Source organism: Denticeps clupeoides, chromosome 18 (genome assembly GCF_900700375.1).
Source record: "Denticeps clupeoides chromosome 18, fDenClu1.1, whole genome shotgun sequence".
Taxonomy (NCBI): domain Eukaryota; kingdom Metazoa; phylum Chordata; class Actinopteri; order Clupeiformes; family Denticipitidae; genus Denticeps; species Denticeps clupeoides.
Window position 1 is genome coordinate 9,088,198 of NC_041724.1, and position 27,898 is coordinate 9,116,095.

Consider the following 27,898-nt stretch of genomic DNA (forward strand, 5'->3'; position numbering starts at 1 on the left):
GGTGCATGTAACATTGTGCAATTCATAATAGTCACGACATGTATGTTCTATTTTCTTAAATATCTATTCTTTTAAAAATATCTAATTTGCTCATGATAAAGTATATATATATATACACACACACACACACACACACACACACACACACACACACACAGTACAAAGTACAAAGGTTTGGACACACCTTCTCATTCAATGTGTTTTCTTTATTTTCATGACCATTTACGTTGGTAGATTCACACTGAAGGCATCAAAACTATGAATGAACACATGTGGAGTTATGGACTTAATAAGAAGTGGAGACCTGACCTCCACAGTCACCGGATCTGAACCCAGTCGGGATGGTTTGGGGTGAGCTGGAGCGCAGAGTGAAGGCAAAGGGGCCAACAAGTGCTAAACACCTCTGGGAAGTCCTTCAAGACTGTTGGAGAACCATTTCAGGTGACGACCTCTTGAAGCTCATCGAGAGAATGCCAAGAGTGTGCAAAGCAGTAATCAGAGCAAAGAAACTAGAATATAAAACATGTTTTCAGTTATTTCACCTTTTTTTGTTAAGTACATAACTCCACATGTGTTCATTCATACACACACACTGGCATTACCTGCCAGCGATGGTGAAACACGGTTTCTTACTGCTACTTGTGGCTCTGTGGTCAGAACTCGAACCTTAATGGCTTTGAAAATAAGACCTCATATCTGAGCACAAACCGGCGCCGCCATGTGTAGGTGGCGGATTTTAAAGCAGGCCCACCGCGGCGCAGGAAAACAATGTGGTAGCGCTGTCTGCCTCGAGGGGGAAACTGAGGGGGTGAAAAAAATCGAAATAAAAGTGGCGGCCACCCCAGGCGGTAGTGCGAGTGCCCCCCCTCCGCCTCCGCCTTTCCCGGTGTCTCCGTCAAGCTGGAAGGGGCACTTTGCTGGACGCCATTCCGAGCCTCGGGGACGGTGGCAGCAATTTAAATGAGGGTAGCCCCGAGGACGTTTAAAGAAGGTCTCTTGCGCAGGAAATGGCCTTCAACACTGAATGTGCAAATGAGAGGCCGCGATGGAAGCGGAGGGGGTGTCAACACGGGGCCGGAGCGGCGCGGGCGCTCATCAGCTCACCCCTTCAACGCGGCGCGGCCAGATTACTTCCATGTGTTACGGCGAGGAGGAGAGAGGAGGGGAAGGAAATTCTGTGTGAAAGGGGAGGGCGGGAGGGCGTAGGAATGGCATTATGAGATCACGGCACTGTGGCCGGGCTCGTAGGGGACGGGGCTCCGTGGAACGGATGGATGTGACAGGCATTTCAAAAGCCATTAGAAGCCGCTCTTCGGCGCAGATCTAATTGAATAGATGATACCGTTCCTGCTGGGAGGACTGTAAAGTGTGTCACAGCACCAGATGGACCTTCGCTTACAATTCTTGATATTAATTATAAAACAGTGCTAATCCGTCCGCCGGATAAAGACGGAAGAAATGGAGACCATTAGGCATGCTTGGAAATAGCGTAATCCGCTGGCAAAAAGGGGAAAAAAAAAACCCAATAATTTCCCCATTAATCTGTTTTAAGGAACTTATCCCTTATTAAGCGCACTTGTCAAACGGAGCTGGATGTTTGATTTATTGGAAGTGTTTGTCTCTCTTTTTTTTTGTGTTTTTTTCCACTCCCCCCTCTTTTCTCACTGCATATCTGGTTGGAGAAGGGCAGACATCACAAAGCCCAGCGCATTCCTCCGTGTCCCCCGGCCGGGGGCTTTCTTTTGGCTCCGTTAACCCGCTTCGGCGGGACTGGAAGGCCTCAATGCAGACGCCCAGCATGAAATGGTGCTAGGTCCATTGCGGCGGGCGAAGAAAAGGCTGGATGAAAAGTCATGCTGTTAACGTCCCTGCCCGGCTCCCAGGACCGGCGGGCTCCGAAAGCGGCAAGCTGCGTGGCAGCTGTGACGGGGGTTTCAATTGCGGCGCTATAGGAGGCTGCTGTTGATCCGTACCCCCGCCTGCTTTATTTCACACTATAGAAAATCTGAAAAGCGAATCACACCCAGGCACACCACAGAAAGCCCAAAACCCCAAATCCTCGATTTCTTTTTAAGTCCCACCTCAGTCATGGGTGCATTTACATACCTTGCAGGGTATGTGGACTTGTCTCCCCCATGAACTCGTGTATTTGAGTTCTTCTTTTACTTCGTTTTAAAATACGATTTAAAACTTTCTCTATTTAAAACGGGACCACAAATCCCTTCGATTCCCTTTGCATTTGAACAATGGAAAAAAGACATCAGATTACATATATAAATAAAAGCATTGTCTCTCCATTAAGGGAGGTGGCATGTAAGCCTGTGGGGGATTTGGGGATTTCATAATTGAATTATTTTGATTGCGCCCCTTGATTGATGGACTCAAATGTTCACAGATTTTCTTTAGCTTTTTTCCACCCGTCTGAACGTGGTTCTTTCTCCAGTGGAGTCCCATCAGTCAAGCACAATGGGGATCTTTTTTTTTGGTGGTGAGGGGAGTGGAAATTAGTAAATCAGCAAAAAGCCACTGGGTTAAAAGTTCAAAGTTAAAACTCGCGCCATCCTATTGTGGCATTTCAAAATGTTTAAAAAATTGCTCCCAGTCCCACAACCTTGATGCAAATCGGCTTCACTTTTCGATTTTTTTTTTCATTTGCGCAGAACACGAACTCATTAGTCTTCCGTATGAAGATGTCACTGTCAGTTGTTGGCATGAGCCACACAGAGGTAGCGTTTTTTTTTTTTTTTCTTGGCAGAACGTGCAGTGGGACCCCCTCCCCACCTTATCCATTGGAAATGGCAGGGACCTGCCATTTCCCCTCCTTCCAGCGTGCGGAGGAAGCCGCTTCATCCGCGGCTCATCTGGTTCGGATTACTTCCCGTGTTTGTTTTTATGATGTGTTTGGGGTATTAAAGCCTCGTGTTTCCAGGAGATTTAATAGAGGGAGGAAGAGACGGTGAAAGGAGTTTGAATGCTACTAGACGAGGCCGGACAATGCGGACAGTGTAGCGGTGGGTCCCCGAGCGAACATGGACATGGCGCTCATGTGCCAATCGGACGCTGGCATCCGCGGGACACCCCGCCCCCCGCACCATAGTCTGCAGCACCGGGCCTAATCTGTTCACAGGCAATCGGCATTTCTGTCACTCAGTGTTCAACCCCCCCCCCCCCCCCCCCCCCTTCATCCCATTGTGCTCATCTGAATGGCCCGTGAGAGTCATGAAAATTAGAAAAGATGGAAGAGGATCAGAAAAGGGTGGGCGAGTGGGTGGATGGCGGCGGCGGCGGCGGTGGTGGTGGTGGTGGGGGGGGGTTGAATCCCCTTACGCTCAGATTGCTCTGAGGACTTCTTACGGATGCAGCCGCGCCTGCTAGAGAGCCTCGACATTTCAAAGTTTATACACGTAAAGTTTCTTCCCGCTCCCTCCGTCGCCGCGATAAATATTTGATATTTCCGGCTCTTCGAGAGTTTTGAGAGCCGGAGCGACGGCACACGTGCGTCCGCTCTCGTGCACGATAACGGAGTCAGACGCCGGCTGTAAATTGTCGCTCCGTAAATTCTTCTTTCTTTTTACGGCCCGCGCTCGTATTTCCTCCGATAACACTTGGCGAGTTTAACGCGTGGATCACCGTACGAGAGCCCCGGGTGGCGGGAGGCCGGGGAAGAGGGAGGGAAAATAATTTGTCCACCTTCCGAGCTTTATAGCCCTCCTTCAAAGCCCCCAGCTGCCCGCGGCCCCTCGGCGTCGGATGTGCGGCTCGAGCAGGGGCTTTGAAGGGGCTCTCGCTCTTCTGCGGGCTCTCGAGTAGGGAGGCTCTGACCGGCGGCGAAGGTGGTTGGGCCCCGGTCAAGTGGGCGAGGATGGTGCACGTCCGAATTCGCGTCGCGTGACACGAGCGCAGCTGCCGGCGCGAGCGGGAAGGCGGGAGCAGGGGCCGAGAGCGCCTGAGGTGTCAGCTGAGCCACTCGGCGGCCGAGATTAAGGCCAAGTGTGGGGCTACAGATGGCCCGGCTAATGATAATATCACCTTGTTTTCCAAGACCCCTGCACTAACGTGCCCCTTTGCAGGATATGTCTTCGGATGAGCAGGATCATTTTCCGAAAAAAGGCCGCGGTTGTCGCTGAACGGGTGCAAAACGGGGATTAGAAATAGGCTCTGAATACGAGACAACCCCTTTTCAAGACTAAAGGTCGTTGTGCGTACATACGGCCGCTGTCTGTTTCCTGCATTATTTGCGCCGGTTTTTGTGCATACGGATACAGAGTCAATACTTCAGTCATTTTATAAGGGGAAGTGTTGCGAGATCTGTACTCGAAATGATTTTAAGATACAGGCATTCATTCATTTATTTGGTTTGCAGCCTCGACACTGACCCCTGGTGGTAAGGAGTACACACTACAGATTGCGACACACTAATGTTAACGACGCAAATTTGTACGGATACGCATACGTAGTTCACAGTATATTTGTGGCTCAACACTCAGTACAAATAGAAACACAAGCAAAATGTTACCGATTCAGATTTGGTGAATTTTTGGTCCGTTTTTAATTCCAACGCATTCTATGGTGTGGACTACACAAACTGCTCTGTTTAATTGTTGTAAGTATGCAACTGGAGAGGCAGTTCGCGGATCACAGGAACAGGAAATTAGGAAACTCTTCTTAATCCCTGGAGGTAACATTGTAATAAGCGCTACTACACATACGGCATCATTTGTTCCAGTGTCTGTTTTTATTCTGTGGCATTTTTCCACAAATTAATTGGACATTTTGTCGAGCTGCAGAATGGATTGGGCATCCAGTGACTTCATAAACGGAGTCCTCATTATCTGCGACCATGGCATAAGAAAGCTGAAATTGGTTCATAGAGAAATTTAGATATTTTTTTTTTCTCAGTAGGACATTGACACTAAATGTTTTCACATTTTCACATTAAAATGTTCTAGTCCTGCTGTAAACTATTACCATGAGAATTGGTGTTAAAAAATAGAACTACAAAGCGAAATGGCAACACCCATTACCAGTGGGCTACGTTTAATGTAATATTAAGAATGCAGTACATTTTAGGAATTGAAAGACTGCAGCATTATTGATTTTTATTGTTTTGAGGAGGAATCATCTGAGCCTTTTTTTTTCCTGAACTATGACCTTTTGAATCTATTTTTCATATGCCCTTCCCTGACCTTACTACTAGAAAGAATATTAATATTGCCAAGACATGACATTGGTCATTTAAAAGTGTTATGCAGTAAGAAGAATGCAAACGTGACTAAATTAAGTTATTTAGCAAAGAAAAAAAACTTTTTTTTTCAATGTACCCACTGTGTAAGGCCAGCGTCACACACCTCTCTTAAATAAACAGGAATCACACTGGAGATCATCCTGATGACAGATTGAGAAACCATATTCCAGATTCTGCACAGTCTATCGTCCGCAGGCCGGTCTTGGCTCATTTATTTCACAGGCACTGATTATCATGCGAACATGCCTGCACAATGCCAGCAACGCCAGCGGCTGACAGATGGGCCCGCATATCATTTATCTCTGTCATTTGCAGAACGAAATAGTGTTTGCCACTGGTGTTACTGGTAATTGCTATAATTGATTTATTATTTGACGGCGCGTTCCTCCGGATCGTACAGTCCGCCCATCTTGAGTCGAACTTTTCTCTTTTTTTACGGGGAGGGTGCCAAAAACCAGGTGCTTACCAGCGAGCTGCAGGGGCAGGGGGGCGGGGCGGGTGGATATGAAAGACGCTCCTCCCTGAGAAAAGGCTGGGAGGCTCATTAACCTCCTATCAGCCTAATCTCCGCTCTAATTCATTTTGTCCTCTGAGCTTGTGTATTAATATCCTCTCCTTTCTTCTCCTTTTGGGATATTGCGTTGTATCCATGGCAATGATTGTGTGTCATTATTTTTCCGCCCGGCCAGATGATGATATCCCTGGAGGATGGCGCTGGCTGTTTCTTGGCTGCCCAGACTTGTTGAGGGGGCGATTAGAATTGCTAAATCCCCCCGGTTTGTGCTTTTATTGTGAGCTCAATATTGAAGACAATCAAGCAAATCAAAGGCTCGTCATTAGAGAGACGAGTCTCCACAATTGGCCCCTCCAGCCTTTTAAATTCAGAGGCTGTGCGGCCCGCACATATCCGCGCCCTTTGTCTGTACGAGGCCGGCCGCGCTTTAGCCAGGGAGACAGCCCGATTATGGAGCGCGAGAAACATCGTCGGAATGAAAGAGCCTGCCGCGGCAGGAACACGTCAGGCGGTGGCATACGCGGTTGCGGAGAAAAAAACGCAGAGATGCCGCGTAGCAGTGCGTAGTGCAGTAAAAATTGCGATTAATGGAGTTGTGGTTTGTATGCATTTATTTATTTATTCCGCTGACGTTTCCATTTGCTCGAAGGCGGTTTGTCAGATAGGCAAATGTTGTCGGAACCTGGACGGATCAAAAGAAACGGGCGAAACGGCGAAGACGGCTTCATTTTATTCGTCAGGTGACTCGTTTTATCTCCTCGCCTCGCAGTGAGCACGCTGTTTTCTCCTCGTGGAAATTAGCCCGGGGTTATGGGTGTTCCTGAAAGCGCCTCTGTTGCCTTTGTGCACATATTTGTGGGAAGCAGGCAAGCGAGTGATGATTTAAACAGGTAGGAAGGCCCAGCGAGAAGATCTGTCCAATCATGTTTGCACATTACTGCGGAGAGGTCCTAGGGACGTCCAGAGAGCGGTGGCATCGGCCGGCCTTAGTCATGCTATTTTAAAAATGCATGAAGGGAATGAAGGGGGGAGGAATGAAGAGGGGAGAAAAAAAGAAAAAGTTTTGGGGCCACCTCAGACGTTATTGAGCAACATTAACAAGTGTGTGAAATTGTCTCATTATGGCCCAACAAAAGAAGCAGGAAGGCCCCTCGCTTGCTTTTTAATGTCGTTTTGGACCATGTGCTCGGAATAATTTCTCAGACTGGTTGCGTTTGATTGTTGTCTCAGTTGCTTTTGCCCCCTCGCACATAGGGAGAAATGTCTGACCCAGTAACAAAAACTTAATAAAAAAATAGTTTTGTTATAAGGTAGGACAACCCATTAAATCAGCTCCTTTTATCTTTTAGATTTGTCACATTTAAATGAAGTAACATGAATAAATGAATGTGTTTCAAAAAAAGAATAGCAGTAGATGGTGCAAAAATATTCCTGTTTTTTCTAGATCCAGAATGTAAGATGACACCAGTTTTATGCATCATTCACATTTACATTTACATTTACATTTACAGCATTTATCAGACGCCCTTATCCAGAGCGACTTACAATCAGTATTACAGGGACAGTCTCCCTGGAGCAATTTAGGGTTAAGTGTCTTGCTCAGGGACACAATGGTAGTAAGTGGGATTCGAACCCGGGTCTTCTGGTTCATAGGCGAGTGTGTTACCCACTAGGCTACTACCACCCTGGCAGTTTCTCAATACAGTGTTCACTCTCAATACAGTGTTTTTACTAGTACTAAGGAAGATTTTCTTAATGTAACAAGTTTCTCTGGTTACATTTATGAATTTGGGACGATTCGGTAATCAAGTGGAACTGAATTTGTTGAAATCGAGTTGAAATTTCGAATTGAAGTTGTATATGTATGACTACTGTACTTTACTGTAGTGTACTGCATTAATTTTGAGAAACGACCAGGCACGACCCAACAGAAGGAGAGTCTGCTGTAGCCTGCAATGCTAAGAGCAGGAGAGATGCATACGAACGATTCGCCTTCACCTGTTGAGTCCCAGTATCAGCAACCGCGCCGTTAATCCCCCACGGTTGCTCACCACGGTCCGAACACAATAAATGCGGTGAGTCATTTGGCAAAGGGGATACGCATGATGAATACCGGAGGCGCACTCCTTCACCTCTTTCCCAGCGGCTGTGTCTCCGCGTCTGACACATGAACAATGGAAGCGATTTGAACTTGGGGGCAGGCTATCTTTTACTTTTGTCTTTGCTGAAGATTCAATTGAATCTGTCAAAGCGGAGGTTTTTCCCTCGAAGATTTATCGGCCGCCCCACTGCAATACCGCTGCCCCCCCCCGCGAGTCTCCGCTTCCTTTTTTGTTCTCAAATATTTTTGGTATGGGCCCGGGATTATGGGTTTTATAACTTGCCGTATTAGGTTAGCACCTGTAAAAAAAAAAAAAAAAAAAAAAACCTTCACCTGGAGCAGGAAATCGTAGATCCCGCCCGCGGAGAGGCGGTGTGGCGACTTCCATCGCAAAGGACATGGAATCACTTTGTGAGACACTGGGCACACTTTGGCAAATGCCAGTCATGTGGAATTATGGGATTTGGGACCGCTGTGCGCGCATGGGTTCCTTTTTATTTATTTACCTTTTACCAAACCACTGTCCCTTGCAAGCTGTCCCTCCCTGAGCTTTTTGCTGTTGTCCGGTGGGCCGACTGCCTCTTGTCCCTCTTTGTCTCTTCACAGTTACCAGCATCTCAGAATGTGTGCTAATGATCCAGTGTTTTTGGGGGCCTGGGGTACCCAGTCATGCACCATAATCCCCTAAGAGCTCACTGGCATCCGACGGCGTTTTTTGACGCAGAGCGGTTTTTGGCCCCGTCGTGTCCGCCTTGGCCGCCGCCGGGGCCTCGCCTGCAGCGGGGATTTTTTACAGACCATGAAGAGTCCATCTGCGGCTGGGTTCCTTCCATGATGGAAGGCAGCTGGCCTGGGCCTGGCTGCGAGGCGAGAACCGGGGAGGGAAGAAAGGGCCCTCTGTGTGTCGGGTTCAGGGAACGGGCCCCGGCCCCCGTGTCTAAATCTCGAAAAAACGGACAAAACATAGAATTCTGCCCCTTCCCGCCACCCATCCGAATACATTCTCCTCAAATAACTGGAAAAAAATCCAGGAAGAGCTTCTTCAGCGTGTTGCTTTACTTTGCTTTTTTGCAACAGCATCTGCAGAAACCGAATCTGCCATTTGTCTTTCCGTGGCGAATCGAACGTCGAGCCCTCATGTGATCCTGATTTGAGATAATGGCACTTCGTCAATTTGCGGAGATTAGTTACGCCACGTACGACTCTCGCCACAGTTCACTTCCAACTGATCTAACAGGCCACGTTCGGACATGGACCCCAATAAAACAGCCTGAGGGATGGCGTGAGTGGCAGAAATCATTTTTGTGACATCTTCTATGCCTTTTTTACTGGTCTGTCATGGTTCGTCAAGCCGCGTACGTCTGTTAAGCCTTCATGTTATACACGACTCGCACTTTTTGAACTTTTGATGCTCACTGTGTTTGCATCATACTGAACAAAGAAATGCTAATTGCAACATTAACGTCACCCTCCATTCGCCTTTGCTTGCTCATACTTACAGATGAGCGTGTGCCCTTTGTTTCAATCAATGAAGACATCAAGATTGTCATCACTGATACTCATATTGCGTTGTATGTTGTCATAATGGGCAGTGTGCATGCATTTACGCACTCATAGACATACTATGTATGTGTGTGTTCATTTCAAGGGCTGAAGTCAAGAATCAATTTCAAGCACTTACACTGTGACTATTATAAAATCCCCAAAATTGAGCTTCATTATAATCACGATACACACAACCACAGATAAAAAATGAGAAGGCATCACAAAGTAATAATATTGAACGAATATGTTAAAAGAAATTAATTAGCCTGTTTATTTCTATTCTTTACATGAAGAATTCTGGACTTTATTGGTGTTCTAGTCTGTCTGCCAGACTCCTGTGTTATTGTGAGTGTGAGTTTGCCAGTAGCTTGTGTTTGGAAGCCACTTCTCCACATCCTCCAGGTTTTATGAGTGACTTTACGAGTGCGGCATTTGTTGTTTGGACTTGTCATCAGCAGGAATTTTTCCTGCCGCTTAAACACTATTTTAATACTCGGTTTAATAGGGGAAAGGGGAGCTGGAAAATTAAATGTGGCCATTTTTCCCTCCTCGAGTCACCGCGAATGTGACTACTGCAGCTTAATTGTTTTTAGGGGAAGCCGCGGTGTAGGCGCGCCGATGTGTAAGCGAGGAACCGACACTTCTATCTAATCCACCTCGGAACGGAGCGAGTGCTGATACAGTCAGCACTAAATTCCCCTGATGACCCTCAGCACAGCTCAGCATTTCCTGCTTCTGTTCTTTTAATCCCAAGGCGGCGGCCGAAATGCCCAGAAGTGCACGCTGTAAACTGTAAAAACACTGGGATGCCTGACATCTAAATCAAGAACAGCATTTACTCTTGGACAGAAAAGCACATAAATGCCAAGCAGGGCCCTGTTCCCCATATTCACTTTGACCTACGACCTCAGACATTTTATCACGCTTTGTGATACGAGCGTGTGCAGACAGGAGCAGGAGGGGGTTGTTTGGAACTTTAAATTAGATGTGAGGACACAGAAATGCGTTGAAATGTAAGAAGTACTGAAAAAATTGGAATTCGTTGTGTGGGACTTTTGGTTGACGATGATAAGTCAGTAGTCAAAGCCAAAAGGAAAAAAAAAACCTCAATGAAAAAGGAGGTTCCTTTTACAAATCTTGTTACAAACCTTGTCCCAGAAGTACAGTAAGCTGTGGACAGCAATTTGTATGGTTATTCTTTCCAAGAATGACCATCTGCATGTTATATGGTTGTTTGTAAAACTGGGGTTGAACATACTTGACATTGCTAAAGCAAAAACCATGAAGCCATGGAAACACATTCATTTACACTTGTGGTTGGTCCATCTGGCTGATGCCTGTATTTAGAGAACAGACCAGCCAGTGGATGTATACATTACAACTTAGTAATAATAATAATATGCTTTAATTATTATATTCATTATACATTACATTGAATTTTTCTTGAAAAGTGAACTGAAAGCTGAATGAGACGTTGTAATTCACCCTTTGGGTGCAGGCATCAGCCAATAGCCAGTTTACATGAATCAGCTTGATTAATCATTTGGTCGATTAATCGAGCCGATTAATGTGCTCTGGCCATTGGTGAATGTGAGTAATTGAAATTGGCGTGTTCTCTATTTTCATTTGGCTCATATTGCGTGGCATGTTGCGGGAATAACTGAGTTAAGTGATGGCTGAGTGATGTGATGACCTTTGATAGCAAGCATTCGAGATGAATCATGACCCCAAATGCCGCAAATCGCCTGCAAATATTGCCGTCGTATTCTCTCATTTTTTCCCCGTTCATCTAATGATACGCTGTGATATTTGCAGACACGAGAAGATAATTCAGTAGCATGCGATAATCATGTTCCAGACATGCTTTTGTGTAATTCTGGAGCGGGGGTTGGGGGGTTCAATAGAGTACCTGTGTTCTCCATCATGTGCTTAGAGCAGACAAATTAACTCATCAGTGGTGGTGGTGGTGGGGGGGCTAATTAATTTTAATTGATATATGGGCCGTTCATTCCTCTTTTCAGAACGAGAAATCGGTTTAGGCTAATTTGCTTCATATGGATGTCTTTCCCTATTTAGCACCAACTGAGAGCTTGGCAGTGCTTGCCAGGCTTTGGAGACTGCCGCACCTCGCTGGGTGCCTGGGAGGGGCGGATATGAATGGATATGAATGGTGACGGTTGAAGGGGGCTCGGCTGGGCTGGGACTGCCTGTGACCCCTCCCACACACACAGCACCCCACTGTTCTTTTGTATTGCTGCTCCTGCACAGCGGCATTTTGGGTTGGTGGGGCCAAATTGTGCCAAATTTTGCTCCTTATATTCTTCCTTACAATGTTGATGAGCAAGCGAGTTCTCTTTCTCTTTCTCTTTCTTTTTTTTTTGGTTTTCCTGTGAAAGGGCAGGAAATCACATTAGCATTTCACAGGTTAACAACTGCATGCAATTAAGAGCTTTTTTGTCCATTCATATAATTATTGTTGGCGAACTGTCGCACTGGCGCGCTCCTCATCATTTCATTCTTTCCTGCGAAGTGCAGACATGTAAGCGTACGATGAAACCCGCAGTAGCAGACTCCTCATCGTGGGGCTCTGTTGAGAGCCACTGTATTTCTGGAAGGCCTGGGCAGCGGGGAGCGGCCGCATGGCGTGCCCTCTGCGGTTACGTTAGCCGCCCGCCTTGGACGCGTAGTTCGGATTACAGATGACGAGTGGTGGGCCTTTAAAGCGGGGGGTAAAGACTAATTGCTGCCCCATTTCTTTTATGCCGTGGAGCCCACATCTGCGACTGTGCTTCAAGCCTTCAGGTCGAGCCAAAGACTCATTACACTCGGCACTTAACAAAGGCCTGGGAAACGGAGCCGGCAGATTCACTTAGCAGGGTTATTTGACCCAAAATAAAGAGTGTTTATTAGAAAATGACCCAATAGGACTTCCACTCGAACCCGGGGGGAAATGGAGCATGTTACATTTTTCACGTTGGTCCTTGTAGCTTTTCCAGGTCCAAAAACGAGCTAAATGTTTGCCATGGGATGCCTGCGGTCATTAGCGGCTCCAAACGACTGGGGGTTACTCTGAGAAAAAAGTATTTATGAAATTAATCTGCAGACGACTGGCCATAGACCTGATATTTTTAGGATATTTTTTTCTGATACATAAGGATCATTGCCATTGGAATATGTGTAAGAAATATGCGTAAGCAACAGTTACAGCAACAATTGTAACAATAGAAAATACTATATATAAAGAATACCGACAGACAGATTAATTACTTAATATCATCGTTATTTAACTGTACTGGAAACCATATTATGAATATGGTAAATAAATAAATATGAGAAGCAACAGTCAGCGAGTAATCATATAGAAGAGGGAAAGAAATGTTAAGCGAGGGAGTGAGGTGAGGCGAAAGAAAGAAGGAGCATCGGAGAGAAAAACGAACGGGGGGGTTCCATCGGGGGGTTCAGCACCAAAGCTTAATGTTGCCATGGCAACTTGTTTATGCCTCACTGGTGCATCTTGTAAATCTAATTAGAGGAAGATTGAGGCCTTGTCTTCCTGAGCACAAATGGGCTGGGGAGTTTTTTTTTTTTTTTAAAAAAGGGCAAATAGCTGGAGAGGTTTGGACAAAGGACGCCTAGTTTCCTCTTATCTCTCAGTGAATTAATGGCCCCCTAAGCACTAGACAACTAACGGCCCTTCATTTGCAAGCAGTTATTCCAGCCTGATGGGACATTCTTCATATCTGCAGCTTCTTTCATCACCGTAATTTGCAGTGGGGCTCTCAGCCAGACTCTCTCCTCCATTATCTAATTTATTTGAGTTTTTTTTTTTTTATCTGTTCATATGAAGATGTTCTGTAATGCCAGCCATTTGGAAGAACAGAGTATTGTGGTCTCTGCCGGGGCTTAATCCCATAAAGTTTTTTAGTGTTCAGATCCTCATTTCATAATGGCGCTCACTTCATATGCATATTTGCCATATATTCCATATTTGTCGTTCAGTTCAATGTTTCAGAGAAATCTCAAATCCGACATTTATGTGGGTCAGTTTGGGGAAAATCCTGATTCCCATTAAGGAGTCACGTATGCCAGAGTGGTGGGATTTGTAAGGAACGGTAGATAGAGTGAGATTTATTCCAAGCTGATTTGAAGCAGTAATCAGTAAGCATGGAGGCAGTGACATGATGGACGCTTTTCCCAGTGAAACAACGAGGGGTTAAAAAAAAGAACGTTTTCTTGTTTGGAGGCGGCGAATCAACCCCAAAAAATCGACACAGACAAGCCCGAAGTGTTCAGCGCTCAAACTAAAACGTAGCACCAGCCTGTCTGGGTTAATCGCTCGGGTAACTGGGACAGCGAGGCTGAACCCTCTTGACATTTTAAGCTCACCAGAAGTCCATAACAATGATTCACCATGTCTGTACTGAATCAAAACAGCGCACATCATGGCTTTTAGAACAGGCTGGGCTTTTAGCCGCTGTCAGCCTCGCCGTGTTAACAGCAGACACCACCGCCCACCCCCCCTCCGCTGGCCCAAATAAAAACTGCAAATGCAAACGGCACACTTATTTACTCATCTGAGTTCGGGTGGTATGCTTGGGGGGGGGGGGGGGCAAGACAAAATCCATATGGTAAGGAATGTAGGATTATCTTGTAGCCTGAGGGATGATCTGCTTCTGAAAACGGGCGTGTAATCTGCACGATGTGGGCTAAACTCATAGACATGGATGTTTCTCTTATTTCTGTTATGATGCAGATTTCAAAGCGGGAAGGGCCTTGTCATCTACCCCGACATTGGGGACAAGTTGGACATCATCTGCCCTAGGGCCGAGGTGGGCCAGCCGTACGAGTACTACAAGCTCTACCTGGTGAAGAAGGACCAAGCCGAAACGTGCAGCACGGTGCTGGATCCCAATGTGCTGGTCAACTGCAACAAACCCGAAAAGGACATCAAATTCACCATCAAGTTCCAGGAGTTCAGCCCCAACTACATGGGACTGGAGTTCAAGAGGAACATCAACTACTACATCACATGTGAGTGGCATGCCTTTTTCCCTGGCTTTTTCACCTAGTTTCCCATTGGTTCATGGTCAATTGGTCAGTTTATATGTTTATTTGTGCTCAACTATCTTATATTTTGAATGAACTAAGTTTGTATTTTATTCACTCTCCCAGTGGACCCAGAGATAATTACACATAAATTAAGCAGTAATGTGCATAATGAGATCTCACTGTTGTGCTGAGGTCATGAGGATACGAGGCTGAAGGTAGAGTTCAGTGCTGAATATATCATGGAATTATATCAAATTGAGTGCATTGTTGCAATTATATTATTAAAATTGATTAGTATTTATTACTGTTATTGTGATATTTGGGGTTAGATGAACGATTTCCATGCAAATTGTTAAAAGCAATTAGGCTCTCAACACATACCTCATAGTGATTAGTAAAATGAATGGACAAAGCACTCATTGGCTACTGGTGTAAGATAATTCTATAATGCTTGGCTATGCCGGTGTCCTGCAAAGTACAGATCTTGGTCCACTGCAGTTTCCCCCTTAACTTTTCCAGCTCTGTAATGTGTAGGGTCAGGTAGGTTTGCATGGTTCAGACTGCAACATGGAGTATTCAGGGAAAAGTACTCACACGGGATAGGTTGTTGTAACCGAATCCTCAGGATGAACTCCTTATTCAGAACTGAACTCCCTGTGACGTCTTGACTTCATGAGTCCGGGTTCTCCAGTTCAGTGGAAAGATTCATGGGTCAGTAACTTGTCCGGTGTTAATTACACTTGTGAAAAGTAGCAAATAATAACATTTGACAACAGAATTGGAAAAAAAAAGTTGTTTCAGTAGAATGAAGAGGTCTTTTGTTTTGTAGTTATTTACTCCATGCACTTATATAAATGCATGAAACTCCCTTCTTAAGGAAAATAAAAAAATCGACATGCGCATTCAGTTTTGAAAAATATGAATTCATTTATAAAATGAAGAAGGAATACAGGAATAACATATGGGTTATGTACATTCACGAGTACAATAAAGAGATAAAGAGCACATTTTCCCAGAGCCATGTGCTCATCCAAGCAGCAGCTCACGGCTGGATAATACATGCTTCAAGTCTATTATTTCAGAATTTGTTCTGAGGCGTATAATATGGTGACATTTTCCAAAGCATTTCCATGCTCTGCTTCATCTTTATATTTTTTTTTCGTTTTATGCAGAAAGTTGCACACGCAGAAAAGAGTGGTTTATTTTCACCCACAAAGCTCTGTTAGTGACACACATCATCTATCTTTTACATAATGGATGTGCTTGTGCATTCATGTAAGCACAGCCTGGGCCATAATGAGCTTTGTTGCGAGGGAGCAGACATATTTGTTAGGATGCGTTCGCAAGAAAAAAATAAAAATAAAAAATGGAACGCTGAAGGGCTAAATCCTCCTGGTTACGTAAAAATGGGGAGCAGAAGCCTCGCCCCGGTGGATTAATGTGAGAATCCAGGCAAGTGCTGCTGGACGCGGGCCGCGAGCTTTCGCCGATGGTCGTGGGAGGCAGCGGGGGTGAGGTCAGGCTAATGACATTCCCTCCTGCTCTCCCCCTGGCGGGAGGGGAGCGAAAGAAAAACACCAAATGGTGCGAATGTCACAGGTTCGGGTCTCACGCGGACCCCCCGCCGGCCCCATCGCCCGGTGCATACTCGCCGGTGCTGCTCGGCGTCCTCATTGCCTCCCAGGGTCAGTTGGTCCCGGTAGGGGGTGCCCACCAATAACCACTCACTCATCACCTCACAGCCTGATCTAAATTCCAGCCCTGCTGCTGCCATTTGGCAGGAAGGGGGGCACAGGGGTCAAAAGCCTGGTGGCCCTGCTCACTTCGGGCTGGCTGATGGGTGGAACAGGGCTACTGAAGTCATAAAACTCGTTACCAAAACATTATTGCTTCCCTGTCTACCAGAGTCACGCAGGCTGGCGCCGTAGTCTGGTTTTTCTATTTAGAGACCAAGAAAACAGCTTTGTTAACAAGATCAACTTTAAATGCAGTCAGACTCCGAGATGTCAGGGGGCTAAGGGTGCCCTGTCGTCGGCCCCATGTTGATGCCCCGACAGCTGCCACTCCGACCCGCGAACCGAGCCAGCCAGGCACCTTGTTTAAAACCCACAGGTTGACGCGCCACGAATGCCGCCTGATAAGGAGGCGAGTCTCTCGAAGGGCAAGGTTAAAGCTGTCAGTGGGAATGGTAGATGGGGGGACGTTTAATGTACATTTGGATGAGGATGGATTTGAGGGTGCGTGTGTGTGTGTGTGCGTGGGTGTAATTATCTTTCTCGGCGGGTTCTGTAATAAACAGCAGAAATCTACTAACAGGTCATCTCGACACTTATTAGTGTGCATTTCCTTATTTACATTTAATTTGCCTGTCAGGGTACGTATCTCTGTGAAACATTTTTCCACCAATCATTATTTCTGAAACTGACAAAATGTTCTCTGCCCCTCCCCCACTTTGGGTCGCTTTGAACCATGACTGTGTCTTCTGATGAGGGGGGGAGTGAGTAGGTTTCACAAAAAAACAAAAAAAACAAAAAAAAACTGAGACCCTCGGAGAGATAATTCTGTGTTCATTTACCCTGTGTCAATTAATCTCGTCTCAGTATCGCAAACGCGGCCACTCATCCCCGTCTCATCCGTCCATTCACTCACGCTGATCCTATTACAGCAGTTCCCCGAAAAAGAAGGGGCAGAGACTCGGCCCTCCCAGTCTCTCTTACGAGGTAACGGGCCGTGTGCTCCACTGGGTTATACTGGTTTTAAAGCTCCCCTCTCCTGCAAAAAAAAGGAACTAGAACGTTCCGAGTGGCTCATCCATGAGTCATATCGTTCTGCATTTTGCATGATTACATCTGTGCCGCATTTTGACGACGTGCAACGGAGGTTGTCGCTGTGAGGTAACCGGCATCATAATTCCGTAGTGCAGGGGGTTTAAGCCCAGTTGCATTTTACTTTGTGTGGTTTGCTCTTTTTTTATTGCCCTGACATTTAGCCACGTTGAATTAATGAGCCACATTACACAGCGCAGCTAAACCTTGACGGTTTTATTACGTGTTATTTTGACAGTAAAACATCTCTACTTTTCAGCCGCATCAGTCTCCACGTAGCGGAAGATCCAAGATTTGCTGACCCATTTTAGGTAGCTATGCCAGATTCAACCCAGGGTGGTCGCATGCATACACACACACCACATCAAACTCCCACACCCAAACCCACTACCGCCCTACACACTATCTCATGCTGTTGGAGTTGTGAGGCCACGTCACTAAACGGCATGCCTAAACAACCTAAAGCAACCGCTACGATAGCAGACACGGGCCAGTGGTGGCCTAGCGGTTAAGATTTACATTTACATTTACAGCATTTATCAGACACTCTTATCCAGAGCGACTTACAACCAGTAGTTACAGGGACAGTCCCCCTGGAGCAACTTAGGGTTAAGTGTCTTGCTCAGGGACACAATGGTAGTAAGTGGGATTTGAATCTGTGACTCTGTAGTCTTCTGGTTCATACCCACTAGGCTGCTACCACCCCAAGGAAACAGCCCCATAATCAGAAGGTTGCCGGTTCGAGTCCCGATTCCCCAAGGTGCCACTGAGGTGCCACCTGAGCACCGTCCCCACACACTGGCTGCCCACTTCTCACCAAGGGCGATGGTTAAAGCAGAAGACACATTTCGATGTGTCACCGTGTGCTGCGCTGCAGTGGATCACAATGACTTTCACTTCACAATTAGCTTTGTTGCAAACCAGTGTTGTAGATTTCACATCATGACCTTCTGTGTTTGAAGATGTTTCATCAAGTGCACTGCTTAGTAGAGCAGGGGAGCAGAGCTGGCTGGCTGGCTGGGCAACAGGCAGGGGCTTGGACCGCCGGACCACTGGGATGTCTTCCAGTCCTGCTTTTGTTGGCTGGCGGGCTTCTTCCGTATGCCCTCCAATATGCCAAGAGACATTTCAGGAGCCTTTCATCAACAGCCAGGCTCTTAACTCCAATCGCAGCTTGAATTCCTGTCTGATTCTTTCTTCTTTTTTTTTTTCTGGATATGATTAGGAAATATCTGTTTGTTTTTGTTCACCAAAACACAATGAACAGTGCTCTCTCTTAAAACACCCAGAAAGCAAATGCATGGTCAATCTTCTCCAGGTTCAAGTCTCTGCGAGTTTTTTTTTTTTTTTTTAGTTTTTTTTTTAAATAAATAACCAAGCAGAGCGGACGTGAATAATTGCTTAAAGTGCTGGTTTGATGCTTGCATTCTCCTGGCTGGACGTGTGGAATGGCCTGCGTCCTTCTCCAGATAGACCACAAGCTGGCCGTCCTGCACCGCTCCCGTCTGGCATAATAGGGGTCTGCTGCTTGAGAATTTAGGGTTCGCCTCGCTGCCATGATTGATGATTCTGAAGAGGGAGTAGCTTGTCTCTGCCTGCATCCTCTTGTCTGTGGCTCATCACTTGTAGGGCGGTGACACGTCCATATGTTTTATCCTTGCACCGCTGCAGAACTGTCACTCTGTGGCGGCGCCACTGACCTTGCCTCCTGCACGGGGTCTGCATTTCAATGCAAGTTACGGATCCCACCGATGACAATAAAGTCTTCATTCAACGAGACTAACGAATGCTACAACGAGAGCTCCCGAGCTCGGGCAACGAAGAGGCAAACTCTGCCCGGCGCTGCCGCTTCCACTTTTTAACCATAGCCGGGATTATGTATCGCTCGGGGCAGGAAATGCTTTCTTCATTTATCCAGAAAAAAAAAAAAAAAAAACGTCCCTTCGTACTGTAAATCTATACGAGCTCCACTTGGGCTTGAAGAGGGCTGTCTGGACTTGTCACTTACTCATTCGGTAACATCGTTCAAAATGTGTTCTCAATTTCACCGCCAGACAAATGAGCACATTTACTGGAACAGAAGAGGCTTTTTTTTTCTTTTCTTTTTTTCTCTCTCTCTCTCCCGCTCTCCTTTTTCTTCAAACGCTGCATTCCACATTACACCGAGGATTCAATCAACAAGAAAATAGGTGTTGTCTTCAATTCATTTAGCAGAAATTTCCGAGAGCACGTACAGGAACCCTGCGAAACGCAGCGCCGCCACGGGCATCAGCGGTTTGACAGGCAGCATAATGTACATTAAGTCTTGGCGGGGAGAACCAACTTTCCTTGAAATTGCTAAGTTGCTCTTAGATGTCTGTCGACACATGCGGAGCAGCATGGGCAGAGGTGTTGAGCAGTGTGGTGCTGGTGTGGAACTGTTAAAAATATATATTCATACGTGTGTGTGTGTGTGTGTGTGTGTGTGTGGTGTGTCTAGATAGTGTGTATATGCATACATACATACATATATACATACATGCATACATACATATACATATATACATACAAATATATTAGTGGTGGGCCGTTATCGGCGTTAACGTGCTGCGTTAACGTGAGACTCTTATCGTGCGATTAAAAACATACATATATACATACATACATATATATACATATGTATATATACACACACACACACACACACACATACATATATATATATATATGTCACCTCTTTTGCCATACATAAATATATACATGTAAATACACATACACACACACACACATATATATAGTTTTTTATATATAAAAACTGGCAGTGGTGGCTTAGCTGGTCACGAAGTGGACCCGTAATACCCCCGGGCATCTCTCATGGCTGCCCCTTGTAATGGTTAAATGCAGAGTACACATTTTGTTATGTGAACCGTGTGATGCGCTTCACCATCACCCGTTATGAGCAGTGGGAGAGAGAGCAGTGGGGAACTAACTGTGGAAATGTCCATCCAGTACATGAACATGGGACAGACAGCAGAGGACCTTTAACATGAAGCACTGAAGACGTTCTGGCAAAACCTTTATGTCGGCCCTTCCTGTAATTTGTCACCTGTCTACTATATATTTATATATATAATTTAATAGCACCAACATGCGCATCTGTTTCCTTGAGATCCAGGGACCCCCCCCAATCTGTGCGTCAGAACCTCACCATGTGAATCTTTCAGAATTTTCATAGCGCCACATGTTTCGTATTTCTTCTCAGCCCCTCGCTGTTGTCCAGCCGTTATTCCCTTACAGGCTGTTACCCATTAAGAAGAGTAAAAAGTAAACATATTTTTTTATACTTCAGTATTGCATTATACATTTTGGGGGCGACAACGTCGCTGACTTGTTTTCTTGATTGCAGGTTAAGTTGCGGTACCTTTCTGTTTAATGTGCAACGCCCGGCCTTGCATCTTTCCTGTCTCAGTAACCGATTCCAGGGAAAGCTTAATGTTTGTATGGATTGTAATCAGCAACATCCATTCTGAGGTTGTATGTGATCCCTCGCTCCCTCGCTGGGGTCTGGGCAAGTGAGGCAACGGGGTTTTTGGGAGAAAAAGAAAAAGAAAGTTTCTGTCCTTTTTGCTGCGCATCTCGTGTTTCCCTGACGGCGCCTCTGTGTGGTTTGTGCTTCTTTTTTTTTTTAAACCGCTGTGTCCCTTTCTGTGTTCTTACTGCTTCTACTGGAGGAAATGATCATTCTCCGTCCGGATTCAACTGAGACCAGCTGGAGAGCTCAGGCACCTGAACGGCAACCCTGGAGGAAGTGACTGTCACCTCCCCAGAGCGCCACTTCATTTATCCCGGGCCCACTCGCCTCAAAGGACCATTTTCTACATCCACCAAATCTAAAATGGTTTTTCTTCAATCTTTTGAAGTTGTTTGTAATAATAAATAGCATTGAACAAAGTAAAAACAACTTTATTCTATTAGTTGCATGGTGGTTCTAATGGTGGGAAATGAGCAGCTACCTACTCAACTCGTAAAAGAAAAAAAACGTGTAAACAGCATTAATTATTTTAACATATTAAATTGTCTCCTAGTCTGACCCTTTGCAGCTAGTTGGTGTTCTGCGATTCTACAGACATTTATGTCTCAGTAGTAATGGCTTAAAAACACGTTAATACATTTTTAACAGCAGGAATGCTGTTAACGCCCTAATTAAAACATTCACTGCCTCTTTCCTCGTGGACAGCAAACCTCCAAAGCCAGACTTCGAATTGGAAAAGTAATTCTTTTTTTTTTTATCCCCCCCAAAAAATGCCTGTTTCCTCTCTCAACACAGTGACTTATCTCTATGGTGATATGAATTTGTTGAAAAACAGCACAATTTAATGCGGGATCCCCCCCAAATATGATTATGTGAAAATGAGATGTGAATATGTTGAGTTGTGTTCATTATGCGATACGTTTGTCTCTCCTTCATTAGAATTGCATAAGGCCGCTCGCATACGTTGTGATGAATTTCTTGATATTTTGGGGGCGCCGTATTGCCCAACCCTAGCAGCAGTTGGTGCTGGAGGGGCCGGTAGGCCCTCGCTGGCGTACTGCTGGGCTACCTGCTCTGGGCGTGCCGTGACAGGGGTCCCCTGGCAGGCGCAGTCAGCCACTTCGGCTCTGCTGGATGTTAACAGGGCTGGATGGGGGTTCTCAGGGGGGCGCTGTCACGCCTCACAGATCCTGCCACAAAGCCAGGGAGGAGGGGCCTTGCGAAAGAAAAAAAATTTTAAAAAGGAGGGGAAGCGCCGCTCTGGAGGATCTAGCTCTTCTTTTTTTAAATCTGACTTTTCACTATTTTATCTTGCCTTACTATCTTACTATTCCTAATTATGTGGCCTCCGCAGTCATAATTTCACCATTTATGTCTTTTTTTTCGTTTATTACACCTCCTTCACACTCCCTCTCTCTCCCTATCTTGGTGTCAGTGTGCACAATGAGTCCCTGAGGAGGACAGATGGTTTGTCGGTGTCTTCTGGAACTCGTGCTCAGCCCTGCTTGACAGTGTGTGTAGGTTTAATGAAATGTGACCGTCCTCATCAGAGAACTCGTTCGAGGAGCGCGCCGCCACGCTAAAGCGAGTCGACGGTAGACTCGCTCGAGGATCCGGTCAAGAACCAGGCGGGGAAAAGAAATTTAAGTTGCCAGGTGATTACGTTCTCTTTTTAACCCCAAACCTTGCTGTGTGTTTTTCCTGAACCCTTCGCTGACGTCAAGCAGGTGGCAGTCAACAAAGAACCAACCTGGAAGCCGCTTCTGAAAAGGTCACTGCAGATGCATCTGAGATACAGGGGAGGATGAATTGCACGAGCACACACACACACGCACACACACACACACACACACGCACATGCACACAAGCAATAAAGTGTAATAATGTGCCTTAGGCAGTAGAATAGATCTTTCTTTCTTTCCTTCTTTCTTTTTGAGAAGGTCTGCCAAGCCGTTCTGAGCCATAAATGTTTTTCCCATACATAATGTGAAGTGTGAAAATGAAAAGCCGCATAATTATGATTTTTAAACATGTGGCCGTTTCTCACATAACAGAAGGGCCTGTGTTCAGGCACCGTTTATGGGTTTATCGGCGAGAACCCGGGTCTTGAAAACCATAGCGGTGACGCATTGTTAACTTTAGGTTAATTACTTTGCCATAACCTGCCATTGCGATTCATACGCGAGAGTGATACGCTTTTTAATCGACTGTTTCGCGCTTTGTCTGGCTTTGACTCTTTGGAAAGTTTAAGTGCGGATATTTAATAAGAATCCTTCAGCACGTAATGCAGCAGGTACCATTAATGAACCAATTAATATGGACAGCTAAAGATCCGTGGCTCCATATCAGCTCCATAGATGAACTCGGTAATGAAACGGAGAAGCGGAATGTGGGGGAAATGTGATGGGTGGGAGTGTTTGTGGTGTGAAAGTCACTCGGATCAAGAATAGCGACTACAAGAGCAGCAGACGTAGGCTTGGTGAGGGTGCCTAACAATTCACTCACCACCCGTTGTTTTAAACATCTTAGTGGTGGAGTCCAGGCTCACTCCGGTTGATCATCTGTATCCCACATCCCCCCTAGCAGTCAACCATGTTGAGAACTCAGTTCCCCCGTCATTGACCTTCCGTGGTCACTAGTCTCCACATTGCTTCTTTTATGTCAACATGCCCCTATGCTGGTCTTTTTAAAATTACATTTACAGTAGCTGACACTCCATGTCGGGGTTAAGCGTCTCGCTCAGGAACACTGTGGTAGTAAGTGGGCTTCAAAACTGCGAGTTGCATGGGGTTTATTTTCCCCCCCAAGTGTAAGTGTAGCTGTTCATTATGCAGTACATCTAGTTTAGATCGCAGGAACACAGTGGTAGGACGTGAACTTCACAAGTAACTTCACAACAATTTTGTTTTTAAGATTACGAATGCCTTCATGGGCCTGAAATGAGCAATGAATACATATCATTAATACACATTTACAGTATATTATGCTACATTATTTTTATTATATATTAACAGTAGGTGAGATCTTGATTCTGTGGCGGAGGGGGGTTGAATTTCTCACCTGAACAAGAATCGCATGTTTTCATCAAATAGATGTTTAAAATGGAACTGTTTTATTTAGCCTGTGTAGGGTACAGTTAATTTTTTGCAAAGGTCAAAAACATCAATTAGCGTATGAACTGTGCCGGTGTTTGAGGCTCTTATGTAACAATGCAGGAGAGCTGTGAACCCTCCTCGCTTGTCCTCTCAGGCTAATTCTGGAGCTCTGATTTATCTGCCGAAGCCATTCCACTCCAGCCCATAAGTTCTCGGGGCCGCCTTCTCCCCCGCCACGGAGCCAATTAAGCCCCGACTCAGCTGCAAATGCGAGATACCCTGTTGGTCGCCAAGATAACACAGATGTCTCTCCTAAAAGCAACGTCGCTTTCAGGCAGATCGGGACATTCTCCCATCGCAGCGAAAGGAGGGGACTTTTGGCAGAGGCTCCCGCCTTCGACCATGGGCAGGTGAAAAGCCTCTCCTGCCTGCCCGCCTGCACATCTGGTGCCACGGGGAGGAAGGGACCTTTACAGAAGCAGAAAGATCATTACAACGACAACTGGGAGACTTGAGAGGCTTCCTGGAAGAGCGGCGGTGCTTTGACAAATTGGCTTTTATTCTTTTATTAGTCCGTAACAAGAAAGGAGGGAGTCTGAGAATGTTTTTCTTTATATTTCTTCCTGACGTGGCACAAGGGCTTGGTGTGAAATGCAAAGACAAGCCCAGTCAAAAAAAAAAAAGTGTTTTCTGTCACCGGTTTCATTACACAGTAAGGAACATGTATGATAAAGTACACGAGAACTGTGGAAGGGTTGAAGGTCATGAAATCTGGAAAATGCACGTCCCTTTCTCCCCTGGATTCTAGGTGGGGGGGGTTCTCCTCTAACAGTCTGATGTGGTTTGAGACAGATGAATAGTTTTGCTCCCAGAGGTCTGCATATTATTCCACATCCTTTATTTCAAAAGGCTGATTGTGTGTGTGTGTGTGTGTGTGTGTGTGTGTAGTGATTGGCATGCAGCAGGTCTTGTTTACCTGTTCTCACTGAAACAAAGGAAAATTGCAAACCTGACGAACAAATGCAACAGTGAAACACTACCGAGCGTATCACAGTATTCCCCCCCAAGACCTTCTCAATGGTGGTTAAAATCCCAGAAGCCCTCAGCAGAAGGCTGGCTGGTGTGTCGCGACTCCCTCTTCTAACCACTAGGGTGTTAATGAAGGGGCTCCACTCCACGACTGTTCCTCAGTCACGTGACCCATGATGCCTACGGGTCCCCGCGGGCGGGGGGCGGCCTTGTGTAATTCTGTGGCTGGAGATGCCTCCAGGTCGCCGCTCTGAAGCTGCAATCTTCCGGTAGCTTCTGAGATAGATCTGTAACGCTCCTGCGGGCCAGTGACATTGACGGTGCGTTGATGAGTTTTTTTACGGTACGATCTTGTATCTCCCACAGTGTCTTGCAACACTAAACAAGCCTGGATCAGCCCTGCGGTCCCACAACTGCGCCAGAAAAACAAATGATTCATGAAATCGGGGTGAATTTTGGTCACATGATTAAAACTGCAACAAGCCAGACTGGATGGTGGAGAAATCTTGGGTTAATGAGCAGTTTTAAGTGTCCCAAATTGTTGCATGTAAACGGTTTAATAGTCATTTTTGGGGCTGATTTTGTAAAACTTGTTTTCCTGAGGAATTAGAAAATGCCTACTGGTCGAGGTCGAAAATGACTCACGTTTGTTCAAGCAGAATTAAGTTTGTGCAAATGGAAGGAGTTTCGCTCTCTCTCTCTCTCTCTTGCTCTCTCTCTCTCTCTCGCTCTCTCTCTCTCTCTCTCTCTCTCTCTCTCTCTCCCTGATCACATTTTCTGAATCCTGCTTTCCCCTTGTCTGAGAAGCCTGCCAAAAGAAACCCTATTTCATTTCCAACATGTAACAATAAAAACAATGTAATAATCTTGTAAACATTAATTTACAAACATGTAAATTAATAAATACTCTAGAATTATTATATCATGTCAATAACATTTTCTGATGAATGCTGTTTGTTTTCAGTTCATTATTCATTTCTTACCCTTGGTACTTCAGTGCCTGTCAGCTTGCTTAGTGTTTATTTCATTATTAAAACATAATAGATTTTTTTTTCTCGCCTTGAGATCTCTGCCGTGGCCCTCGTCAAGCCGAGACCCAAAATGCGCACCCAAAAATTCCATTTAGTCACTCAAATGTGCCGCCTAATGAATTCCATATCAAACGAAACCAAGTTTCTCCCTGTCAGACTCCCTCAGTCTCAACATTTGTTTCATTATTCGACTCAAATGACTTCAGTTTGAGGGTGGAATGGAGAGCACCCTCTGGGAAACGTTGTGGAAAAAAAAAGCTCTGTGGCTCTCGCGGCCCGTCCTATATTTACTCTATCTGTGAAAATTAGGTCGTTCAGGTGACCCCGCTGAATAAATTCGTCGTCGCTATCATGAATCATTTGCTGTTTATAAGGCCTTGGGAGTGCAGGACGGAGCATTAATAAAGAATGTGGGTGGGGGAGGGGAGCCCCTCTGACGATGCAGATCTGCGTCAAACTCTTCCTTTTTTGCCCGACATTTCACGTCTCCTCTGGGTGGCCAGGCCCTTTATGTGATCCCCGTAGACTTCTGCCGTTGAAGAACAGACCCTTTTTCTCCTCTTTTTTTTTTTTCTCAAGTGGGAGAAATGAGAAACATAAAACATTCAGCGGTTTCAGGTTGGGAGGGACGGGCGAACACCGTGTTCTGCTTGTGCCCTCGTAACATCCGTCCCTGTGCCTCTGAGGCCGTCATCGATGGTGTGTAATCCCCACACTTCTGCCTTTCCTGATTCAAAAACATGACATGAAAAAGGCAGCGACAGCTTCTAAAATTACAGGCCTGAGTTAGCAGCCAGGAGGCAGAATGAAAGGGAAAGAGAGGACGGGAGGGAGGGAGGCGTTCAAGTTACAAATGAACGTTACAGGCCCCGCTTCCAGCACCAAGAGTATCAACCTTCACCTGCCACTCTTTCATTTAGTCACTCTGTTCAGTCTAATGCTCCAAAAATGAAAACGTGAAGTCCATGTAGAGACGTTACATAAAAAAATGTGTTTTCTGTGAAAATGAGAACCTCATTGCGGAGTTAAAAGTAATTTTTCTGTCAATTTAATCCAAAAAAGTGATACGAAAAGGGAAAAAAATGCACTGTTGAATAAGGCCAATTCCAAGAAACAAAAATGCCAAGGGCAGTGATATCAGTGAGATTGCTTCAGTGTGTTGGCAGTACTAAACTCACCACAAACCCATGGAAGTTGTCATGTCTGACAGCCAAAATCCTCCCTGCAGCCATCTCTACCCTATAGCAAATGTTAGAGTTAGCCATCTAGTTACCGATGCTAATAACCAAACCATTGTATTAACTTGACATTTTAATGGATAAAAGTGGCGGCACAATCACATCAAGTAATCATTTTTAGCATATTAAGCACATTAAGAAGCTATTAAGACCCTGTGTTTTATGGTTGCAATGCACTTAGGCCAAAGGGGTTGTCTAACTTGTAAACGTTACAAAAACATTAAAATCTAATTAAAATCACATAATTTAACATGGTCAGTCTTTTTTTTGACTGCTCAAGGATAGGATATTTGTACCCAATTTATGATTTAATGTTTTTGTCACTGGCTGATTTGAGCAATGGAGCTAGCTACGAATGCTAGGAAGGAAGCGATGTATTTACTGCGTTTCCCACTTATCTCGACGGTTTTGTTCATGAAAGAGGAGTACAGAATTTATTTCTTGGCGCACTTTTTGTGGTGATAAAAATTCCAAAAGTGTGACTGTTTCACAGCTACTTCCTGATTAGCTGTAGCTTAGCAAAATAATTTGTTTGTTGTTTTTTTTTATGAGGAAGTGAATGCATCACCATGTCAATTAGCTTTACGTTGTGCCTTTTTGTGACTCATAAATGTCTACGTTAACTGAATGACCCTGATTGTTTTCACCGTAACTCACGAAAGTGAGCGAATTGGCGGAATTAGCACTAATAATGCCTGTAAGGTTGGAGCAGAGG

General features: G+C 45.4%; 1 protein-coding gene across 1 annotated transcript in view; it reads left to right on the top strand.

Annotated features, from left to right (window-relative positions):
- The window catches only part of LOC114768470 (ephrin-B1-like), a 40,637-nt gene that overhangs the window by 4,262 nt on the left and 8,477 nt on the right, over positions 1-27,898 (top strand). The window contains exon 2 of the mRNA XM_028960784.1: positions 14,159-14,436. Within this exon, the coding sequence (XP_028816617.1) occupies positions 14,159-14,436 (278 nt within the window). The remainder of the gene's footprint in view (positions 1-14,158; positions 14,437-27,898) is intronic.